The following is a 19,243-nucleotide window of genomic DNA, read 5'->3' as shown; positions in this document are numbered from 1 at the left end:
ATTTCTCTGAACAAGACTGACTGCGGTATTTATTTTTAGCAATAAGTTTGGATTTACAAACTCATCATTTGTGTCTGTTTTGACCTAAACTGCTTTTATGTTTCTATGAAAACTCAGATCTGGCTCATGTATTTTCAACCAGCTCCAGGCCATGTTACTATCAGGGATTGGCTCGTGTTAGATGTGCATTGATCATCTGCTGTCTCAGAACAAGTGCCATGGGTATCTTAATGTCTTGAGGAACATTGTTAGCAGACATTAGCTAAGGGTACACCTCCCTCTTGTGGTGCAGACAAGGATCTGTTAAAGTGACTGTGTTGCAATGCATAGTTGTGCAAGTTGGTAATTGTAGGTGATTGATAATAATGAATCACTAACTATTTGTATTACTTGTTATAACTATCTTATCAACCTAAACAACTGCTATTTTATCAAACTGAGGATTTGCATCTAATTACTGAAATTGTTTTTTGAAGAATGATCCAAAAAAGGGAATGAGAGGTAGATTTGATGAATAGATCTAATAGGTGAGAGTAGTTAGTAGATTTAAACAGGCTGATGTTGCAGCCTCATCTCATACAGTTTATAATGATTAATTGTCTCGTAATCCTTACCCAAAATTGTGTATATATGTATGATGCCATGTTTTTGGTAGTCTCCTTGGAGATCAATTTTCTTTTGTCTAAAACGTTGTATTCAAGCCAGAATAATGTGGAGACAGGAGTAGATTACATTACATTTTCTCACTCCATGACGAGTTGTTACCCAGGGTATTCTGTGAAAATGTTCCATACTGTAAATATAGAAAGACATTTAGTTGTGGTTACTCATCATCACTCTTCTAGAGAAATTGGACCGCACATGATCACGGATGCCATCTGCTGACAAGATTGGTGCATTACATATTTCTGAAAATGTAGGCTGAAACATTCAGGAAGTAATGTGATATTTGATGACAAGTAACTTTGTGTATTATATTATGTTGACATAAGTGAAAGAAAATTGACATCTGTTTAAAAAGTGTAACAGCTTTATTAAGACTTGAGGCCCTAAAACTCCGTTCACTACAGTATGATAGACTGAGTCAAAATTGATTTCAATTCACCCCTGAAATGAGAAAAGAAGTGGGGCTTAAATTAAAAAATATATCTTTACTAAAACAAATTGTATACAATATCCTCCAACAAATACATGCAAAAGAAAGAAAAATGTTGACTAATCATGGCTGCTATACTAAAGAAATTAAAAAATGGCAGCTTTTACTTTACACCTAACAGCAAGTTGAAGGATGTCTTGCCATTTTTCACAAGGAATCATCAGACTAAGGATTATAACTTTGTAAATACTTTGATTTTCTTTTGAAATGTAGGTCCCATACATACAATTTTCTACCCCTAATACATTTTAAATATATATTAACTTCATAAAAAGTAGACAAGTCAGTGATGGGGCCCCAAAGTCCTTTCACATTATCTAAACATCTGGCAGTCTGGAAGTACCAGTCTAAATACAATCCTCTACAACCCAGCTAACATCTTCTGTCCAGTGTTTTCAGTCAGATTCTCTCACCCAGAGGCCTGAAGATAATATAATGTAAGTCATCATTGGACGAAACACTGCGTGGCCCCTCTGCTCATCATCTTCATTGAAGATGCTCAAGGTTAAACTGGAGATGAAGTGACACGCACTGTAGATCACATTCAGTCAGGTCAAGACAGAGGTGAGATTTCAAATCTATGGATGAACCACGTTACGTTATCAACTGTTTGAATTGTTTTCTGGATTATGAGGGCTAAACTAATTGGATACAAGAACATTTCCCAAGTATCTCCAGTAAAAACTATTTTTAGGGCTGGTTTTTAATCGAATTGTGTTCTTATGTAAATCTGAGGAACATGCTTACCGAAACACTTTTGAAAGGACGGTCTTTCAAAGTCATAAGAAAACTGTAATCGCTGAGCATTAAACAATAAAACTGACGATGCTTTCTAGGAACAGAGACAGTAAAACCATTCATTTATATTGAGTGGGTTATTACAGAAGCACAATTCCTGGAACAGACAGGTTGTTCTTACATCCAGTTATTAAATAAAACAGCTTGCTAAATGTGTCCTTCCTTCTACTGCATTTCAACAGTGCAACCGCTTAACTGTCAGGATAAAAACCCTCTAAAACAAGGTAGAGCAGTGGATACGAGAGCCAACATAACTAAACTAATACCAGGATTAGTTTAACATTTTACATCTGAGGAGCAACTAGTTAACCTTTAGTGTTCTTCAACCTGTTTGCACAAATCACGGATGTGAGTTGTGGTACCTCAGTTCTACAGCTGGGGGAGTAGCAGGTAAGACAGGCCTTTTAGATCCATTTGAAATAATGAGATCTTCTTCATGAAAAGAAAATTAATTACCAGTTAGAATTTTACTCTGTAATGAGCCCATCTCATGTTTAAAATTGCGTAATATAAAATTACATCAAATTTTATTTCAGGTCACAAAACACCTTCACTATTGGACTGCAGTTATCTTTCCCTTATGAGCAGTAGCTGGTACTTGAAAAGCATTAGGAACACAAAATGAGAGAAATGAAACCCTAAAACATTAACAGTAATGTCCTTTAGCGAACTGTCCATATATAGTAGAGGGCAGCACTGGGATGTTTGCGCGTCAACAGGATACCTAAGAGCTGCTGCACGATACATCGCAGTCCAACACATACATCCAATGCCTCAGAAGCAATCCCCCAAAAATACCGGAAACATTTTTAGATAAAAGGATTTTTCCCCCCCCCCATTTAGTTATTGCCGTAATACCAAGACCTGTGAATGAGTCCGTCCACTTTGTGTCTGTATCATGAAAGGAAAGCAGATAAGAAAAATACAAAAATCCACTATCAAGCTCTGTGAAGGAGCTGGCGAGGGCAAAGTAAAGTTTGGTTGTGTATAAGCTAGGCTGTTTTCTCGTTACAGTACTGTTGAGCTCCAATGTGCGACATTACTGAGCTGCTATCTGTAGGGTCTCTGTGTGGAGCGGGGGTCAGACAGTCAGGCGGTTGTTGGAAGGCTGTAGGGGGCTCCAGGAAGCTGTATGGGCAGATGCTTCCTGTGCGTACTGGCTCTCCTCTTTGCTCATCCCCACTGTACATAGCCGCCGGTGTCTCAGCAGTCTGTCTGTCCGTGAGAAGCTCTGGAGGCAAGGGTTTAGTAGAAGTTAGTGAAATAACATCACTGACACTGCTAACACATGGTTGGGTTTAATGCTCACAAAATAAATTAAGCCGAAACAAACGCTCTCTAACCTGATTGCAGCGATCACACTGGTACGGCTTCTCCCCGCTGTGCACCCTCTTGTGTCGGTCCAGGTGGTAACGCTGAATGAACCGCATATCACACGCATCACAAGCAAATGGCTTCTCTCCTGTAAACAACAAGCCCATTATTTAGCAGCATACCAAGACTCATGGCATATTTGATCTGTTTGAGCCTGTGGGTTTTTTGTAGTTTAATACAAGCAGTGACAGATTCTTAAGGGTGGTCCTCTGGCTGAATAGTGGACTCACAAGTCAGCACACCACCCTGTTTTCCATAAGTAACCCTTAAATGCAAGTGAGGAAGGCCACATTGAAGAGGTGAGCTGTGGGTTCTCACCTGTATGTGTCAGTATGTGTCGCTTGAGGTGGTAGCTACTCCGGAAAGCTCCATAGCAGTGGTCACAGATGAAATTCTTCTGGACTTTCAAGGAACTGTCATCATCGTCCATTTCCATTGTTGGAATAAAATGCTAACAAGAATAACACAATTAGTTTTAAGTGAACTTAACATCAGGATTAGATGTTTGCACTTTTGCATGTTTGCTCATCCTCACCTCGACTTTAACTTTGCTGGAGGATCCTGCTTTTTTGTGCTTCTTCTTGGGCTGCATATTCTGGTTTGCCTGCATGTCCTTTCCATCAGCCAGTCTTGATGAGTGATAGTCCCCGTCTTTTCGGATCAACTTTAGGAGGAAGGAATGGTAGTAGGTTAACTGTTAGTATGCTAGCTTGTAATCAAGCAGCAAACACAATACAGCATTTTAAATATTTCTGTATAATGTAGTTTTAAGTAGATATTAATGTATTTTCCAACAACTACAACTCATCCTGTGGTCATCCATAAGGAGAACCTAATGTGTATATATATAACAAATATAATGTAGGAAAAATAGTTGTAATATTACAAAATGTCTTCATTGGATAAGTTATACTGTTATAAAATATATTAATAAACACTTACAACTTAATTTGAGTGTATTATTAATCATGTTTAAAATGTTTTATAGTGATGATAAATTCTAAATAGGAGGGAGAGGGCACATGTATAATCTTATCAAACAACTCCAATGGACGTTTCCTTTTGAGTCCCACCACAGAATTGGTGCTACCCGTTTCCAGAATGAGTTTTAAGTCTAGTTTATTTCCATCACCATAACATTCGTCTATTAACAGCTCACATTTTGTTCCTATGCAAAGTTTACAAAAGTAGAATGAATAGCTCTAACAGGCTTCCTGAGTGACCCTGCCCAGACTCATTGCCTTCTTACCAGCGGTGGACAGCTCCCGGCTGAGGGGTGGCCCATGTGGCTTTGGTGAGGTTGTTGGTGGTGGACCTGGTGTCCGTGTTGGTTGTGGATTTGCTGCGAGTGGGGTTGGTGGCTCTCGGGACTGGGCCTGTGCCCCTGACCCAAGGGTGACATCATCCTCTTCTGGCCTGGGATGTTGTTGGCTTGCATCAGGGCCATGCTGGACAGCACCGCCTCGCAGCCCAGCAACCCGGCCTGGCAACACAAACAGCAAGTCAGAGCAGAAAGGGGGGGCCGCAGGACTCCTCACAGAGACAAGGAGTCAGGGGACAGAGAGGGAGTCGAGTAATGGGAATAACAGAGAAATGAACTGGCAATCAGGATGGAAATACAAACTAAAAACATGACGGTGATTCTGGAGATGAAGAGACTTCCACTGACCCATTTCATATGGTCTCGAACAGAGTTGTTTGTATGGTGTGTCATCGCCGTGGTTTGAATGCGTGTGTGTTTGGGGGGAACAGAGGGGGCTTCACTTAGGATGAGGGGTAACAGAAGAGACCACACCCACCCAAATCATCAGGGGCCAAAGCCTGAAAGTAGAGTAAAGACAATTTTTCCATGCTGGAATCAGGAGCTGGAAAACCAGACCAATCTAATAAATGTTTCAAATCTGGATATATACGACTAGCAATGTAGGTCCAGCTTTAGTAAGGGCTGTTTATCAGGCAAGACAACCCTAGTGATTTGGTTCACGCCACGTTTCAATGGTTGACAGAAGAAAAAAATGTTGAGAAAAAATAAAGACATCCAATGGGAATAGGTAAACAATGAACAACAAAAGAAAACGTTGTAGATATGATGAATCCCACAAAGGTTTTCATACATGAGGTTATAACAAAACATATAAAAGACACAAATCTAAAAGAAATAGGCTGCTGTTTGAGAGCAGCGAGTGAACTATCAATTACAATTTGATCTACCTTAAATGAAATTGTCAAGGGTATCATAAAATGTGATAAAGGGACGATGTGATGTTTGTTTGACTGATTAAAGGTAAGGGGGGTCCTATAATAGCCCTGGATCTGATGCTGGAAAGCGTAAATAGGTATAGACCTACCATGTAAGACAGTTATGTTCGCTCTTGTAACGTTTCAAAACCAAAGGGTGAATCTTTTGAGGTAACAAAGAGTTCAGGAGTCAGTTAATCATTGTAGAGTGAATTGGATTTCAGGTAATCAAGTCTGGTACTGAGGTTGCGGAATCCCTTAACTCAATGACCGGTGGTGCAATTCTAAAGCATTACATGATAATGAACAAACACCACAAAAGTATTTCCTTGAGATCAATCCTGTATATATAAACAGATTTGATCTCGTCTTTGCATTATGAAATCCTAATTGACTAATAGAGAATACACCATGATCATTTTAGTTTGATGTGTTATGACGTCCAATGGGAAAATGGAAACTGTCAAAAAGAAAACAAAAATCTCAGTAGAAAAGATTGATCAAACAAATGCTTCATGCACAAAATGTGATGAACTACTCTAACATACTGTGGTGTAATAATGATACTTTTTTTTTTAAATATCTCAAATGAATCTGCCGTTTCCGAGCGGCAAGTTCACTGTAAATTACAATTGTTTCTCCCCTAGATTAAATGTTTATGGGCATAATATAATGGAATACAGGCACCATGTGATGTTTCATTTAAACTGATCAAAGCTAAAGTGTGTCCTAATATAACCGTAGAAATGGTACTTCAAAGAATATCCACGCAGATAAGATAAGGTTTTGAATAAGTACTGCCTTATTTCTTAGAAAGTTATATTGTCTTTTATCAAGTTTCAAAACCATGGGGAGAATTATTGAGGTGTCTGAGAGTTCAGTAGTAGCAGTTTATCAGTTAACAGTGAAATCAATTTCATGCAATACAATCTGGCACCTAAGTTGCAGATTCAATGAGTCTTTGAACCCAAAGACCTGCGGTGCAAGTCAAAAGCTGTGCCTGATGATGACCAAACACAGTTTTGTGCTTTTATGTTGTATTTTGTAGTGTATAATGGTGAACATACCGTGCAATGGATTGATTTAAGGATTAAAATACATGACTTTATGGGCTGTTTGTACCTACGTAAAGAGTTACTGAGAAACATTAATTACTTCTTTGATCCTCTAGGATGCTGCCTAGGTTCTATTGTGTTAAATGTACATACACATTTGTAAAAAACGAACTCCTTGGTTAGAAGTAAGTTTATATCCCATCAAAAACTATTCAACATTTTTATTTTATAATTTACCAAGAGAGCTATGGTGGAAAGAAGTGCCTCTCATGGTGTGGCATTAAGCACATGTACAAGGCTTACAATGGTCAGAAACAGCTTGGCCTTTTCACAGAAGTCTTAATTGACGAGAGGGATGTTTGTAAGTATTGCAGTCTTATGTGTTAAATTCATATCAAAGGCGGTGAATACAAATATATATCAGATGTTTACCTTTACAGACCGTGCACAAGGGCTTTGATGGTCAACAAACACTGCTATTCATCACTTAAGTAAAACATGTTTCCATTTATCTTTAAGTTGAATATTAATTGTTATATTTATGTCTAACCGTATGGTCTAAATTATTTTGCAGAAAACATGCATTTGATCACAAGTGGGCTAGCTAGCGACTTAAAAACGAAGGAAATCCTTTTGTAAAAGCGAACCTCTCTGCACAAATGAGCTTTATTAATTAAACGGGAGCCCATTGGGTAATGCAGTTTATATCTGGACCTTTATATATGCAGTTTATATCTGGACACACTATTTAGACGGTGGCTTTTAAAGTGTGCAGCATGCTGAGAGGCTTTGCTGAACACAACATAATAGGCTAACCTGCTAGCTAGCCAGTAGTTGGGTTGTGGGACAACTCTTGTGTGAGAGAACCCCCACCCCCCGCCCCAGACAACACAACAACAGCAGGGCGTGCAGGCTCAGCGCCGACCGCTAAATAACACCTTCCTCCCCGGCTACAGCGCTCACAAACACGCGTGTAGCAGAGTATAAACACGGTCAAACAGCAGCGAGTGACATTCTTTCGCAAATGGACTGCTTACCTTTTGATTTTTAGAGTTTTGTAGGTTATTATTTCTTGTCGCACTTCCAATTTTTTCTCAGTTTACAAACACTGACAGGAAACGCCACCGGAAGAGCTTCTCGGGAAGCGTTGTGATTGGCCAGGCTCCCTGTCACGTGATCGAAGCAGCATGACCCACATTTACGGCCATAATTGTGAGGGAGTGGTGTCCTTTGATTGCACACATCCGAATTTGTTCTGATTTTCTTACACATTATATTATACCGTATTATAACATATGTTGGTATATAACTATATAATATGGTATTTATCATTGATATATATATCAAATCTAATGTTACAATGTGCATTGACCTGCACTATTTTCTATACATTTTTAGTTCAGCACCGGTTTCCGACATAAAAAGGTCTAGAATCATTGAGTTTGCATTTGCCAATATAATAATTAATTATTTATTGTAAACAAATATGTTCCATGTTGCATTATTGGAGAAGCCTGTGACCTAAGATTTTCAACGACATAATTACTCTGTAGCTATGTTAGTTTGACAATAAAGAACCTTGAACCTTGAACCTTCATTTTACATCTAAAAATCAATTCACACAATAAGAAGAATGACATATTTATGGATGCACTTTAGATATGTTTTCAGAACAGCAGTTTTATTCAGTGGATATATTTAAAAAGAATAAGAAACATATATCAATTTGTTTGTTCATTGATTCATAACAGACACATTTTGATCCATGGTCATCAGATTTTAGTATATCATTGTATAATGACAACTGTCTTAATTGAGCAAATCAAATATCTCAATGGTACAGTCAGGCTGTTTGTTATACCTTTCAACATTAAAATACAACGCATAATGCACCACTTCTAAGGTCTAGTCTAGAAAACACTTCTTTCAAGTTGCTTTGTTTACAAGTCATTTCCCAGTCTTTCAATTTCGTCAAGGGAGAAGTCCATATCTTCCTTGGAAACCAGCGTAGAGAGGACAATCATGCGGAAAAAGTTGACCTTGTCTCCCAAAGGTTGGTAGCCCACCATCATCGTGCCTTGCTTTATCATTCGCTCCTTGATGACTGGAGCTACCTATTATCAAGAACAAAAACACACACTGTTTGATTCAGAAGCTCTGCTGAGGTGAATGCTTTAAGATGGTGGCCTTGGTGTTTTATTAACAAAGCATGCAACACAATCATTTAGTCTTTCTGTTCCCAATCCAGTGAGACTTACGTTTGCCAATCTGTCCTGGTAATCTGCATTTCCTTCCTTTCCCCTCATGCTGGGCGGTATAAACCAGAAGCATACATTCAGAAACTCTGGCTGCCCATGGAGAAAAACAAACAGGTACTCTGGGTGAAAACATTTAATCTTCAGTATGATATGATATCAGTATGCTTGAGATATTTACTCACCTCCCACAAAAGATGAAACCCTTCCCTTTTCTTCATTTGCTCCACCAGATACCTGCAAGAGGGATGTTAACAAATAACAATACAATAAAATACAAAGGGGCTTTATTGGCATGACCACCTTTTAAACATAGTATTGCCAAAGCATTCCGCACGAGGCGATATAACAGAATAACATTTTCTGTTCATCTTCATTACAGCTCAACAAACAGATAGACAGCAGTGCTTTTATTTTGTCTCAATAGGATAAGATCAATTCGAATTTCAACTATACTAGGTTTGTGTTTTACTTCAGCTGGATGCCTACCTTACAAGGTTAAACGCTTTGTCTACACGCTCGGCCAAGCCAATGGAGCCAACAGCTTTCCACATCAACCATAGCTTCAGACAGTCAACCTTGCGGCTACACTGTACTGTCTTGTCCCCGACATCCAGATTGACATCATAGAATTTGTCTTGCTGGAAGAGGTAGGTGGCGTTGGCACTGTGGCACTTTTTCAACAAGTTCTGAGGACAAGCACAAGTAAAATACTGTCACTGATTAATACAACGTTAAACTTTATTATGTGTATCAGATAATGATGTAGCCTCAAACCGTTGTATCCTGCAGCAGCAAGGCAGAACACTGTAGGCCAGCCATCAGCATCTTGTGTGGATTCCAGGCTACTGAATTTGCTCTTCACACACACAAACACGAACATTATTCATATTGACCATGTCTGCCTAACTGTGTATCTAGTTGCATCCTTTATAACAGTGAAAGTGTATTTTTATCAGGCATATTAATACCTGGCAACCCCTTTCATCAGATGTCTGTGCTGCTCGGAAAACAGCACACTCCCCCCCCAGGCAGCCTGAAACACAACAAAACAGAAAAAAAATTAAAACTTAAACTTTAGCAAAGACAACAGACGCTTGTCCACTGTCTTAAATTTGTCTCTTTGAGGACCACTCACGTCTACATGCATCCAGACGTTGTGTTTCTCGCAGACATCAGCTATGCGGTCCAGTGGGTCAAACGCACCCCGCACTGTTGTCCCTGATGTGCAGCTCACAAGTAAAGGTACTGCACCCTGATGGAAACAAACTGAAAATGAACACAGCATTCTTGCACTTGTGAATTCAGGTTTGCAGGATATACAAATTGTTTAAACCTATAACTTTCAAATAATCACTGTTAAAACGAATTTAAGGGACAAAAGGGCATGTTAAATATAATCTATTTGAGTGCTTAGTGAATTTACCTGAGATTTTGTCAGCTTTATCTTTTCATCCAGGTCCTCTGGAATAATGCGGCCTCTAAAGCGCACAAAATATAATGGAAAATGTATTATTCTGACTATATAGAACCCTGATTGTCATAGTGTATAGGGCTGAAACCAACAACTATTAATTATTATAGATTTTTAAGTAATCGTCCAGGCTATAAGACGTCCAATCATACCAAAGTATTTTCACATCGTAATGTCTCGAAATTGCTTATTTTATCCGACCAACAGTCTAAAAGATGTCAACATACAGATATACAAAATAAAGGACAACTTTATGTCCCCACATTTAATAAGATGAAAGTAATTTTTTGCCTTAAATTCAAGCATTGATTATTATAATTTGATTTATTATCAATGGTTTCAGCTCTTTTTATAAAAAATACATTACCCTTCATCCACTTTCACCACGGTGATATTGTCTGTCCCAATGCCCAGAAAGGCAGCCCCTTTCTTCACAGAGTAATGGCTCTGGAAAAACAAACATATTTATGTAGAGACAACACAGTAGCGACAGTGTGATCCTCTGATACATTTTCAATCTCCACAGCGACATAAACTCCTCAAGCATGCAGTGTTTAACAGCTTTTCCTGACCTCGGCAGATGTAAAGATGGTAAGCCGTGGGACAGCCCACAGACCCTGGCTTTTGACCTCTGGGAAAAGTCGGTAGCGTGCGAGGTTCATGGCAAACATGTTAGAGGTAGACCCCCCAGGGCAGAAAATACCATCTCCTTCTGTCCAGCCAACCAGCTGCCGCAGTGATCTTAAAACCTCAGTCTCCATCAGCACAAACACTGGGGCCACCTCATAGGTAAAGCTGCAATTAACACACAAAAGAAGTTGTATTTCCTACTGTATTTTTACATAATTTATTAACTTAACGCCAAAATTCATTTTATTTAGATTCTTACAGGTTAGTGTTGAGAGCCTCACTGAGGAATCGTCCAGCCAGGGCATGATAGTCCACTCCTGCAAACAGCTGATTAAAGAAACGTGGGTGACCTGGAAGAAACAAGCAAAGTCTCATCATTACAGAAAATAAGGTTTACTAAACATGTAAATGTCTCTGCTGTCTCTGGCAGGCTCACTTGTCTTGATGCTGTACTTGGCAACATCTTTTACTCTCTGTAGGAGCCTCTGTTGTGGCTCCCCCTCCGCCCTGAGCTCCAAATCCAGCAGCAGAGCCAGATCTTCAGGCCCTTTCCACTCACAGACCTGCAGGAAGAACACATGGACTTTTAGTTTTTGCTCAGAGAACTCACTGTAATCTGACACCATTGTCAATTTAGGCCACCTTCTGCTTGACGTCTGTGCCCTTGCAGAGAACCTCCTCTATAATTATTTTGAAGGCTTCATTCAAGAAGAGTTGGCCCTCTGAATGGTCAATGAGAGGCTCATTTATGTCACGGAGATTAGCTGGATCCTGCCCATCTGCTGTTAGGAGAGAAGTTGAACATTTAAAAAATAATTCAAACATGAATAAACATGCATAGCACAATGTACTTACATGAGAGTGGAAACATGTTTGCCATTTCCACGCTTTCCAAGTTGGTGAATCTCTACCCCTTTGCTTGGCTCTACTGACAAGGCAGACAGCAGTAACTGTCTAAAAAGCAAAGGCAGAGTGAGGAACAAAAGAAGGGGGAGGTAGTTGACCTTTGTCCCAATGAAGTTACCTAATGTTGTCAAAGAAAAGGGGGAAGGAGGAGAATAAAACTCTTTTTCTCCTCGTGTAAACGGCGCCTCAGGCGCCGTTTACACGAGGAGAAAACTGCTTGTATCTGCATAGTTTCGCGTGCGTATAGCCCTATTATTTACACGAGGCCGATAGAAACTGACCCCACAAACGATAACGGGTCCCAAGGTGGATAGATTTGCAAACGAAACGCTCTGGGGGGTCAACCGAGTCCGTGTAATCACCTCTATACGAATATTTCCTGGAAAAATAGGATAGCCCCGCCTCTCCTGCTCACTGCTGTACTAGCAACTATCAAAAATAGCTGTGTTAATTAAACGCACAAGGGGTTCTTGAATGAAATAATATTATAAAAGGCAAACCAGAATTGTTAACGCCCAATATACTACTTAAACAAAATAAACAGAGTCAGATTTCATGCATTGATCCATTATATTGACAAAGGTGCATCTCACCCGGTGTTTGTAGAGAATATCTCTCTTTCTGAGCCGTCCTCTCGATGCAATATCCACAGAGACGTGCTTCTTGGTTTCTTTCAGTTAACTTCCTCGTTGCATTTATCCATATGCTGAGGAAATGACTATATCCCGCTGAATACCAGCAATCGCCACACACACTGACTTCCTCCTGTCAGTAGCTACTGCTAGTGCTACTGCTACTGACCATGCAGATATTAGTGCAAAAATATACAGCTCCTCTACCACAACCATCAGCAACAACAGATTCGGTTTCTTTCAGTTTCTTTCAGCTTCAGTTTCAGTTTCAGGGCTTAAACAGAAGGGTAGCCATGGCAACATTGCTGCGGGGCTGCTCCAGGCTGCTCTTCTTCGCGGCTTTTGGTGTATTTTGGCGGAAGTTACAGCGCCACTTACAGTCCCAGCATATGTACTACAGCGTTTCCAGCGGCCTCGTTTAAACAGACACGTTAAATGAAACAAATGCATGTGAACGGAAGACTTTTTTGAATACGCATACTGTGCATAAACGCAAATGGTCCCGTGTGAGCGGGGCCTCGTCAGCAAATGTGATACAAGTTTATTAAGTGTAGTTGTGAAACATAGGCACTACTATTCTTTCCTACTTTGCATGATGACATGAGTTGCTATCCCAACAGATACACTAAGAAATAAGGAACATTTGTTTAAAAATAACAATATATAAAGATCAAGAAGGAATACATCAGCATAACTGTTGTGACACCTAATAGTCTGCTCACTTGGACAAAATACAATTTCTCCAAAAAACTGAAGATGAATAAAAAGACGAGTTAAGCAAAACAGGACATAAAGCAATAGAAACAAGATTTCATTAACTTGTTTAAATTACCTAGAGTATTTATTTACATTCAACTAAAATGAGCACAATTCTGTTGTTTGTCTTCTCCTTGGACTGGAAGGAGAATAAAACCCACACATTGATACAATAAACAGAAAAAGAAAGAAAAAACTCTTACTTAGATATTTCATGAACAAAAACTAAGTTTCTATATCATTACTTTTACAGAAAGGTAATATTAGTTGATCATTAAACTTAGCCAAATATCAATACCCTTTACCCTTGGACCCAGTCCAACAGAAATACAATAGATGTTGTGTGTAGGCTACATATAATAGCTATATATAAATCAAAACACATATGAAGAACAAAATAAGTCACTGGTACTTATTGGCAATGTGGGGTGATTTAACAAAGTACTAAGTCTTCAAGTGGTTTTTCTGATATGGAAAATATGATGGATGTCTATATGATGGAACACTTAAGTTCCCAGTAAAAACAGTGTCTCGGTCACAGTACCAGTCATTGAAGGCCTCATTTAATCTCCAACAGGAAGTCAATGCTTTCAGGTGGCAGCGCCCAGTCTCCCTGACTGAGCAGCGAGTGCAGGTTCGCAGCAGTGGCTTTTTCCCTCTGACAGGTGCTCCAGTAGCGCAGCATGGCAAACACTCGCTCCACATGAATTGAGTTGTCCTCTTCAATCTGTTCCATCTTCACAGTAGAGATTTCCAGAGCCAGTCTGCCAATCTCCCTCCAAGATCTGCCAATGGTACGAGCCACGGTCATCAGCTGCTTCTCCTGAACCAAGCAAGAGCCTGTGCAATGAGAGACACATCAGGCATTGGTCAAGGTCTCTACAATGTGTTAAGGTGAATATCTTTGTATTGCTTCCCCTTATTGACCTCATGTAAAAAGAAATATGCAACTAGTGCCCTGAGTGATCTACCAGGGAAGAACACACTTCCCTACATGCTACAAACCCCCACTACTTACATCTTGTGCTCCTTATTATTCTATCTCCCCTGCCCCTCAGTCAGCCTGACACCCACCTTTTTTGCAGATCTGTTTGGATGGAATGATCTCTTGTAGGTCAGGAGTTTCTCTCTTTCTTTTAATTATTCCTTGTCAATAGAGAAACGTTTTATATTTAACATGGAAATCTAACAGAATATCAATACTGAATACTGAACAGACTTCGTCCTACCTGAAGACACTGTGTTTATGTCCAAATCCTTAATAAAGCAAAGCATTGGGAAGGTTTCCTGCAGGGCGTGTTCGTTCAGCAGTTTCAGTAGACCCCGCGCTGCTTCAGGCCCTCTTTGGATGATGAGATCCAACAGGTCAGTCACCTTCTCACTAGGAAAACGGCATGCTTTCACCTGCTGGTAGCCGTGAACAGACAGCAGGCAGCGAGAGTCTGCATGCTGCAGGACAAAATCAGCATCGGCGCTTAGAATTTCTATTAGCTTGACCTTCAGGCTTCTGAGTAGCTGGATTTCTGCTGCCGGTTCCTCAGCCATGTCTGAATGTTACTTCAATGAGAAAATAAAAAAAGTGTTGATCTATCATTGAAATGCTGAAAATTCTGAAATATTTGCAAAACAAGTATTGAATTCATTGTTGGAGTTGTAGCCACTGGTAGCCAGTAATGAGAGCAGAGAGCGGTTGAGTGTTGAAAAACTGTCGGGCTGCTGCATTCTGGATGAGCTGCAGAGGATGGACAGCACTTGCAGATAGACAAAGCAGCAAGGAGTTAGAGAAGTCAAGACAAGGCGTGAGATGACACAAGCCGGGACCAGAACCTGCGTTAAGACACTTCTGGGTCAGTATCCTCCTGATGTTGTAAAGAGGGTTTCAGCACGAGTAACTTTAAGCAGCGATGTTGGCAGAGAAGGACAGTTTGTTGTCCAGTGTCCCACCCAGAAAACTTGCAGAACTCAGTGTTGTGAGTTGCTGACAGGCAGTTATACAGGCTGACTGTGACAGGGTTTTAGGTGTAGGGGAGTGTGTGGGAAGGGGAGAGCGGACAGAGTGATGAGGATATGTGCGATGCATGTATTATCTACGGGATAACATATGAACAGGAACAGAGAGTATGCACATATCTGAACAGGGAGAGGGAAGCAAAAGCACACATAAGATACCTAACAGAGTCAAAGTAGAGTTGGCCTCCACTCCGACTCCTACAAGACTCCTTTGTCTTTATCTGCCGGTTAAAGAAAATGCTCGTTTATAGGGACACCAGGCTTGATAACTCACTTGGCTAACTTTGCTATAGCCATAACACTGAGGTGATACAATGAATGAATCCAATTTAATGCAATGGCCCACAATATAAACTGCCACACTTCACACTCTAATCAGGAACATGTAGGTCGACTTTTAGAAGTCCCGAAAAAGCTCCACTGAAGAAACCAAATTTTTCGGAATGTGAACACAATTTTAAACAAAGAACAGATTTTACACACAGCACACTAAAATGGTAACATGGTAAATTGGCTGGATTTATATAGCGCTTTTCTAGTCTTTAAGACTCTTTAGACGCTTTGTTACAAGTCAGCCTTCACACACATTCATACAGAGGGAGCCTTACAAGGGGCTACCTGCTCAGGGATACTGACATTCACACACACTCACCATTGGCCATTCAATCAGAAGCAACATAAAAGAAAGAGCTTTGCAAAACAGAAAATATACTCAGCAAGCAGTCAAGCAGTAAGTTCCTACTTAAGTATGAATTGCAAAATGTGAGATTAGCCTAAAACTGAAGGTGATGGCCAGCAATACAAACTTCCACAATTCAGTGTGAGTGGAATTTCTGAAGCCCCAGGAAGCTCTAGGAGCCAAGACCCCTCCTTTTCGTAACTTAAACACAATTTGAACCAAAGAACACATTTACACATAGCACACTAAAAGAAAGAAGCAAACACAACATCAAATATTCTCAGCATTGACTTTAAGCAGTCAGGCAGTAGGTTCCTCCAAGTCAAAATGCACACTTAACGGATACTATTGATAGGTAATGACATGTTATCACCATTACATCCACAGTAATGTTCTGCCAAATACTGTGTAAAATTCGCTTGTTGCTGATTAGTTTAGCTACACTTTTAAAAGACAGCGGATGGGGTTTAAATCCTGAAACATTGCATTTGCCTTTTTTACAACACACATGTGTGAGAAATGACCAAGAATACTTTTGAAGTTATTTTCTTTGTTGAAATAAAAAAGTCAATGAATAGATTGGATAACTGTTAATGGATAACAGGACTTCTTCACTTAGTCCTAATGGAATTTTTCTTGGTAACACTTTCAAGGCCATTGTAGCAAGTCCCTAACAATGATTTGTAAATGATTTACAAAAAGCCACTCTATCAAGGAAGATTAAGATGCTTTCTTTGAATACGACTAGCCGACTAATTGTTTGGGAAAGTTAATAGCTTTGGTCCTGAAGAATGTGAAGTTTTATAAGAAACACATATTGTCCTTCTAAGATTAAGTAGGTTTTATAATGCTGTATTAATCTAAAGCAAATCAACAGAACTTTCTATAACAATATGTTTATTTCTTATGATTTAAAAACAACATTATTAACCGGTATATTCTAAAACTACGTTATTAACAGTATTTATGTCAGCAGTACCATGCAGTACATATGCATCAAGTACAAGTCGACTTTATATAACAGCATATAGTACCATAAGACTCTTACCATTTATTGTAACAGCTGGAGTAACAACACGATTACCAAAAAAGAGTAATTTTCAAACAGACGGAAAACATTTCTTGTGTTTACATGCTGAGACGCTTTTCCTTCTCCGTACTTTCTAAGTTAGACTGCAGCATCTTTGTGTGCTTCCATCCAGTGGACGGATGACTTAACTGCAGGAAGGTGCCATGGTCGTGGTGATTTGGTGACATCTGGTGGAAAGGAAAATATCATCATAATAACACAATGTTTAAGCAAAGATAAGACGTTATTGATTGACATGTTGTAAGCAGAACAGACACCGACTCAGAGAAAAAAGGTTCAGAATCAAGCAAAAATAAAAAATGAGAGATATTTGGAGAGAAAAGTGAAAAGGGACTTAAAAGGTTTGAGCAAAAATATGTCTATTGCCATCTATTTAGATAAAATCATTTGTTTAACCATAACTAAATGGATTCTCTTCTTCTCTGCGCTCTTCCTCAAAACTAGAAGCTTAATCATTTATGTTGACTTCGAGAAACGTGTTGTTGTTCATACTGTGGAAGGGAAATGCTGTTAACATGGAAATAAATATTTGATTGATCTGTTCGAGCAGAAAATATTCACTTAATGAATTCCAAACAGAAGGTGTGTTTTCAGGAACATGCAGGGCCATGTGAATGATGTGGAATACACAGTGCATCTGAACTTAGTGTATCATTTCCTGCCATGGCCTCTGACTGTTAGCGGATGAAAATTATCAGCCGCCACTGGTCACACGTCTGCTTAGCCTGTTTACTCAGCCTCAGCTCTGGGAAATGACAAATCAATATGTTATTCCTGGACAGATATTTGCTTTGTGTGAGAGGTAAAGCCTCTGGAGCCCATTTCATCCACACACAGTATACACTCTGAGTCCCTGTGTGTGTATTAGCTGTCTGAATAAATCCAGAAGTCTCTCTGCATACAGTAGGTGGAAAGTAGAGAGAATCACCATTTATTCCTATTGTTTATTCTTACCACCCAGGTGAGACTGCTGTTTCAAAGAGGAATGCACATTCATCTATCTATCTATCTATATATATATATATATATATATATATATATATATATATAAGTAGAGTCCATTTACTATCATGTACTTTTAATGATTGTATTATGCTTTAAATCTTCATTATGTTCAGAAGATACATTGTGAAAACTAAGACAAATCTCAAACGCACTGATCTTATCTAAAAGAAAATACACATGTTGACCCTATGCATTGCAATCTGCTGTGTAATGTGCCTGTGAAATGTGCACTTAGTCATATTGCATTAAAATGAGTGCAACACAAGTGGAGCATATTCTATATGGAAGATGAAAATGAACTTTCTCTGCCGCTCATCGAGCACGGACCCACTCATACCCTTGTGCTTTTCAGGCCCCATCACACTCTCTGTCATGTGCTAAACTCCATTTATATGTGCATGCTAGTGGTGGATGGTATAATAGCTTGGACGCTCCACGGTGCTAATAGCTTGGACGCTCCACGGTGCTGATGGAGAATAATGCAGTTTCCTTATGAATGGCTCTGGCTCTATTCTGTGTGTGTGTGTGTGTGTGTGTGTGTGTGTGTGTGTGTGTGTGTGTGTGTGTGTGTGTGTGTGTGTGTGTGTGTGTGTGTGTGTGTGTGTGTGTGTGTGTGTGTGTGTGTGTGTGTGTGTGTGTGTGTGTGTGTGTGTGTGTGTGTGTGTGTGTGTGTGTGTGTGTGTGTGTGTGTGTGTGTGCCTAGCATTACTATCCTTGTGGCGACCTAAATCTGTTTACACAGTCACGTGTGGGGACTGGCTTCCCTTATGGGGACAAAATGGAGGGGAATCATTAATTTTAGGGTGAAGACTTGGTTAGGGTTAGGGTTAGGGTTAGGGTTAGGAGTAGGGTAAGGGTAAGGGTTAGGTTTAGGCATGTGTTGGTTATGGTTAAGGTTAGGATAAGTCTCCAGCAAATGCATCTAAGTCAATGTAATGAAGTAATGTATACATGGTATCTGTGTGTGTGTGTGTGTGTATGTGTGTTTTTTAAATGTATGCATGTATTCAATTTAAGAGAGAGCCAGCGCAGCGTCTTATGCCCCCACGCCTTAACAGATAAATTATATTTACATGTAAAGTGACAGACATGGAAAATGGCTCTTACTGACGGTCTTTAGCACTCTCAACCGAAACAAAATTGAGCTTTATGTACATTTGTAAGGTTTACATTTGGCTTTTTTAC

General features: G+C 39.6%; 3 protein-coding genes across 6 annotated transcripts; all 3 read right to left on the bottom strand.

The window, feature by feature from the left end:
• Window positions 1-1,012: 1,012 nt before the first annotated feature.
• znf740b (zinc finger protein 740b) lies at window positions 1,013-7,757 on the bottom strand. The gene is made up of 7 exons (XM_034144929.1): window positions 7,659-7,757; window positions 4,998-5,149; window positions 4,578-4,811; window positions 3,864-3,992; window positions 3,647-3,779; window positions 3,298-3,416; window positions 1,013-3,185 (listed from the first exon to the last, which is right to left on the bottom strand). The coding sequence occupies exons 2-7, from the start codon at window positions 5,040-5,042 to the stop codon at window positions 3,036-3,038; spliced, it is 810 nt and encodes a 269-aa protein (XP_034000820.1). The 5' UTR covers window positions 5,043-5,149; window positions 7,659-7,757; the 3' UTR covers window positions 1,013-3,035.
• A 524-nt stretch (window positions 7,758-8,281) lies between these two features.
• csad (cysteine sulfinic acid decarboxylase) lies at window positions 8,282-12,526 on the bottom strand. 2 transcript variants are annotated; one of them, XM_034144924.1, is made up of 15 exons: window positions 12,480-12,526; window positions 11,836-11,934; window positions 11,623-11,762; window positions 11,417-11,543; window positions 11,240-11,330; window positions 10,923-11,145; window positions 10,718-10,797; window positions 10,303-10,357; window positions 10,015-10,131; window positions 9,848-9,912; window positions 9,654-9,735; window positions 9,366-9,565; window positions 9,062-9,113; window positions 8,880-8,969; window positions 8,282-8,735 (listed from the first exon to the last, which is right to left on the bottom strand). In XM_034144924.1, the coding sequence occupies exons 2-15, from the start codon at window positions 11,858-11,860 to the stop codon at window positions 8,562-8,564; spliced, it is 1,521 nt and encodes a 506-aa protein (XP_034000815.1). In that variant the 5' UTR covers window positions 11,861-11,934; window positions 12,480-12,526; the 3' UTR covers window positions 8,282-8,561. The 2 variants fall into 2 exon arrangements, with proteins under 2 accessions (XP_034000815.1, XP_034000814.1); XM_034144923.1 differs by lacking the exon at window positions 12,480-12,526 and having other exon boundaries at window positions 11,836-12,065.
• Window positions 12,527-13,044: 518 nt separating this feature from the next.
• zgc:174906 (uncharacterized protein LOC571548 homolog) lies at window positions 13,045-17,136 on the bottom strand. Of its 3 annotated transcripts, none has more exons than XM_034144925.1 (4): window positions 17,012-17,136; window positions 14,504-14,831; window positions 14,349-14,420; window positions 13,328-14,114 (listed from the first exon to the last, which is right to left on the bottom strand). In XM_034144925.1, exons 2-4 carry the CDS (start codon window positions 14,817-14,819, stop codon window positions 13,834-13,836), a joined length of 669 nt encoding a protein of 222 aa, XP_034000816.1. In that variant the 5' UTR covers window positions 14,820-14,831; window positions 17,012-17,136; the 3' UTR covers window positions 13,328-13,833. The 3 variants fall into 3 exon arrangements, with proteins under 3 accessions (XP_034000817.1, XP_034000816.1, XP_034000818.1); XM_034144927.1 differs by having other exon boundaries at window positions 14,504-14,723; XM_034144926.1 differs by lacking the exon at window positions 14,349-14,420 and having other exon boundaries at window positions 13,045-14,114.
• Window positions 17,137-19,243: the final 2,107 nt, after the last annotated feature.

This window comes from Trematomus bernacchii, unplaced genomic scaffold, assembly GCF_902827165.1.
Source record: "Trematomus bernacchii unplaced genomic scaffold, fTreBer1.1, whole genome shotgun sequence".
NCBI classification, from domain to species: Eukaryota; Metazoa; Chordata; class Actinopteri; order Perciformes; family Nototheniidae; genus Trematomus; species Trematomus bernacchii.
Note: the sequence above shows the minus strand (reverse complement) of the source record. Positions and strands in the feature narration are given on the sequence as shown.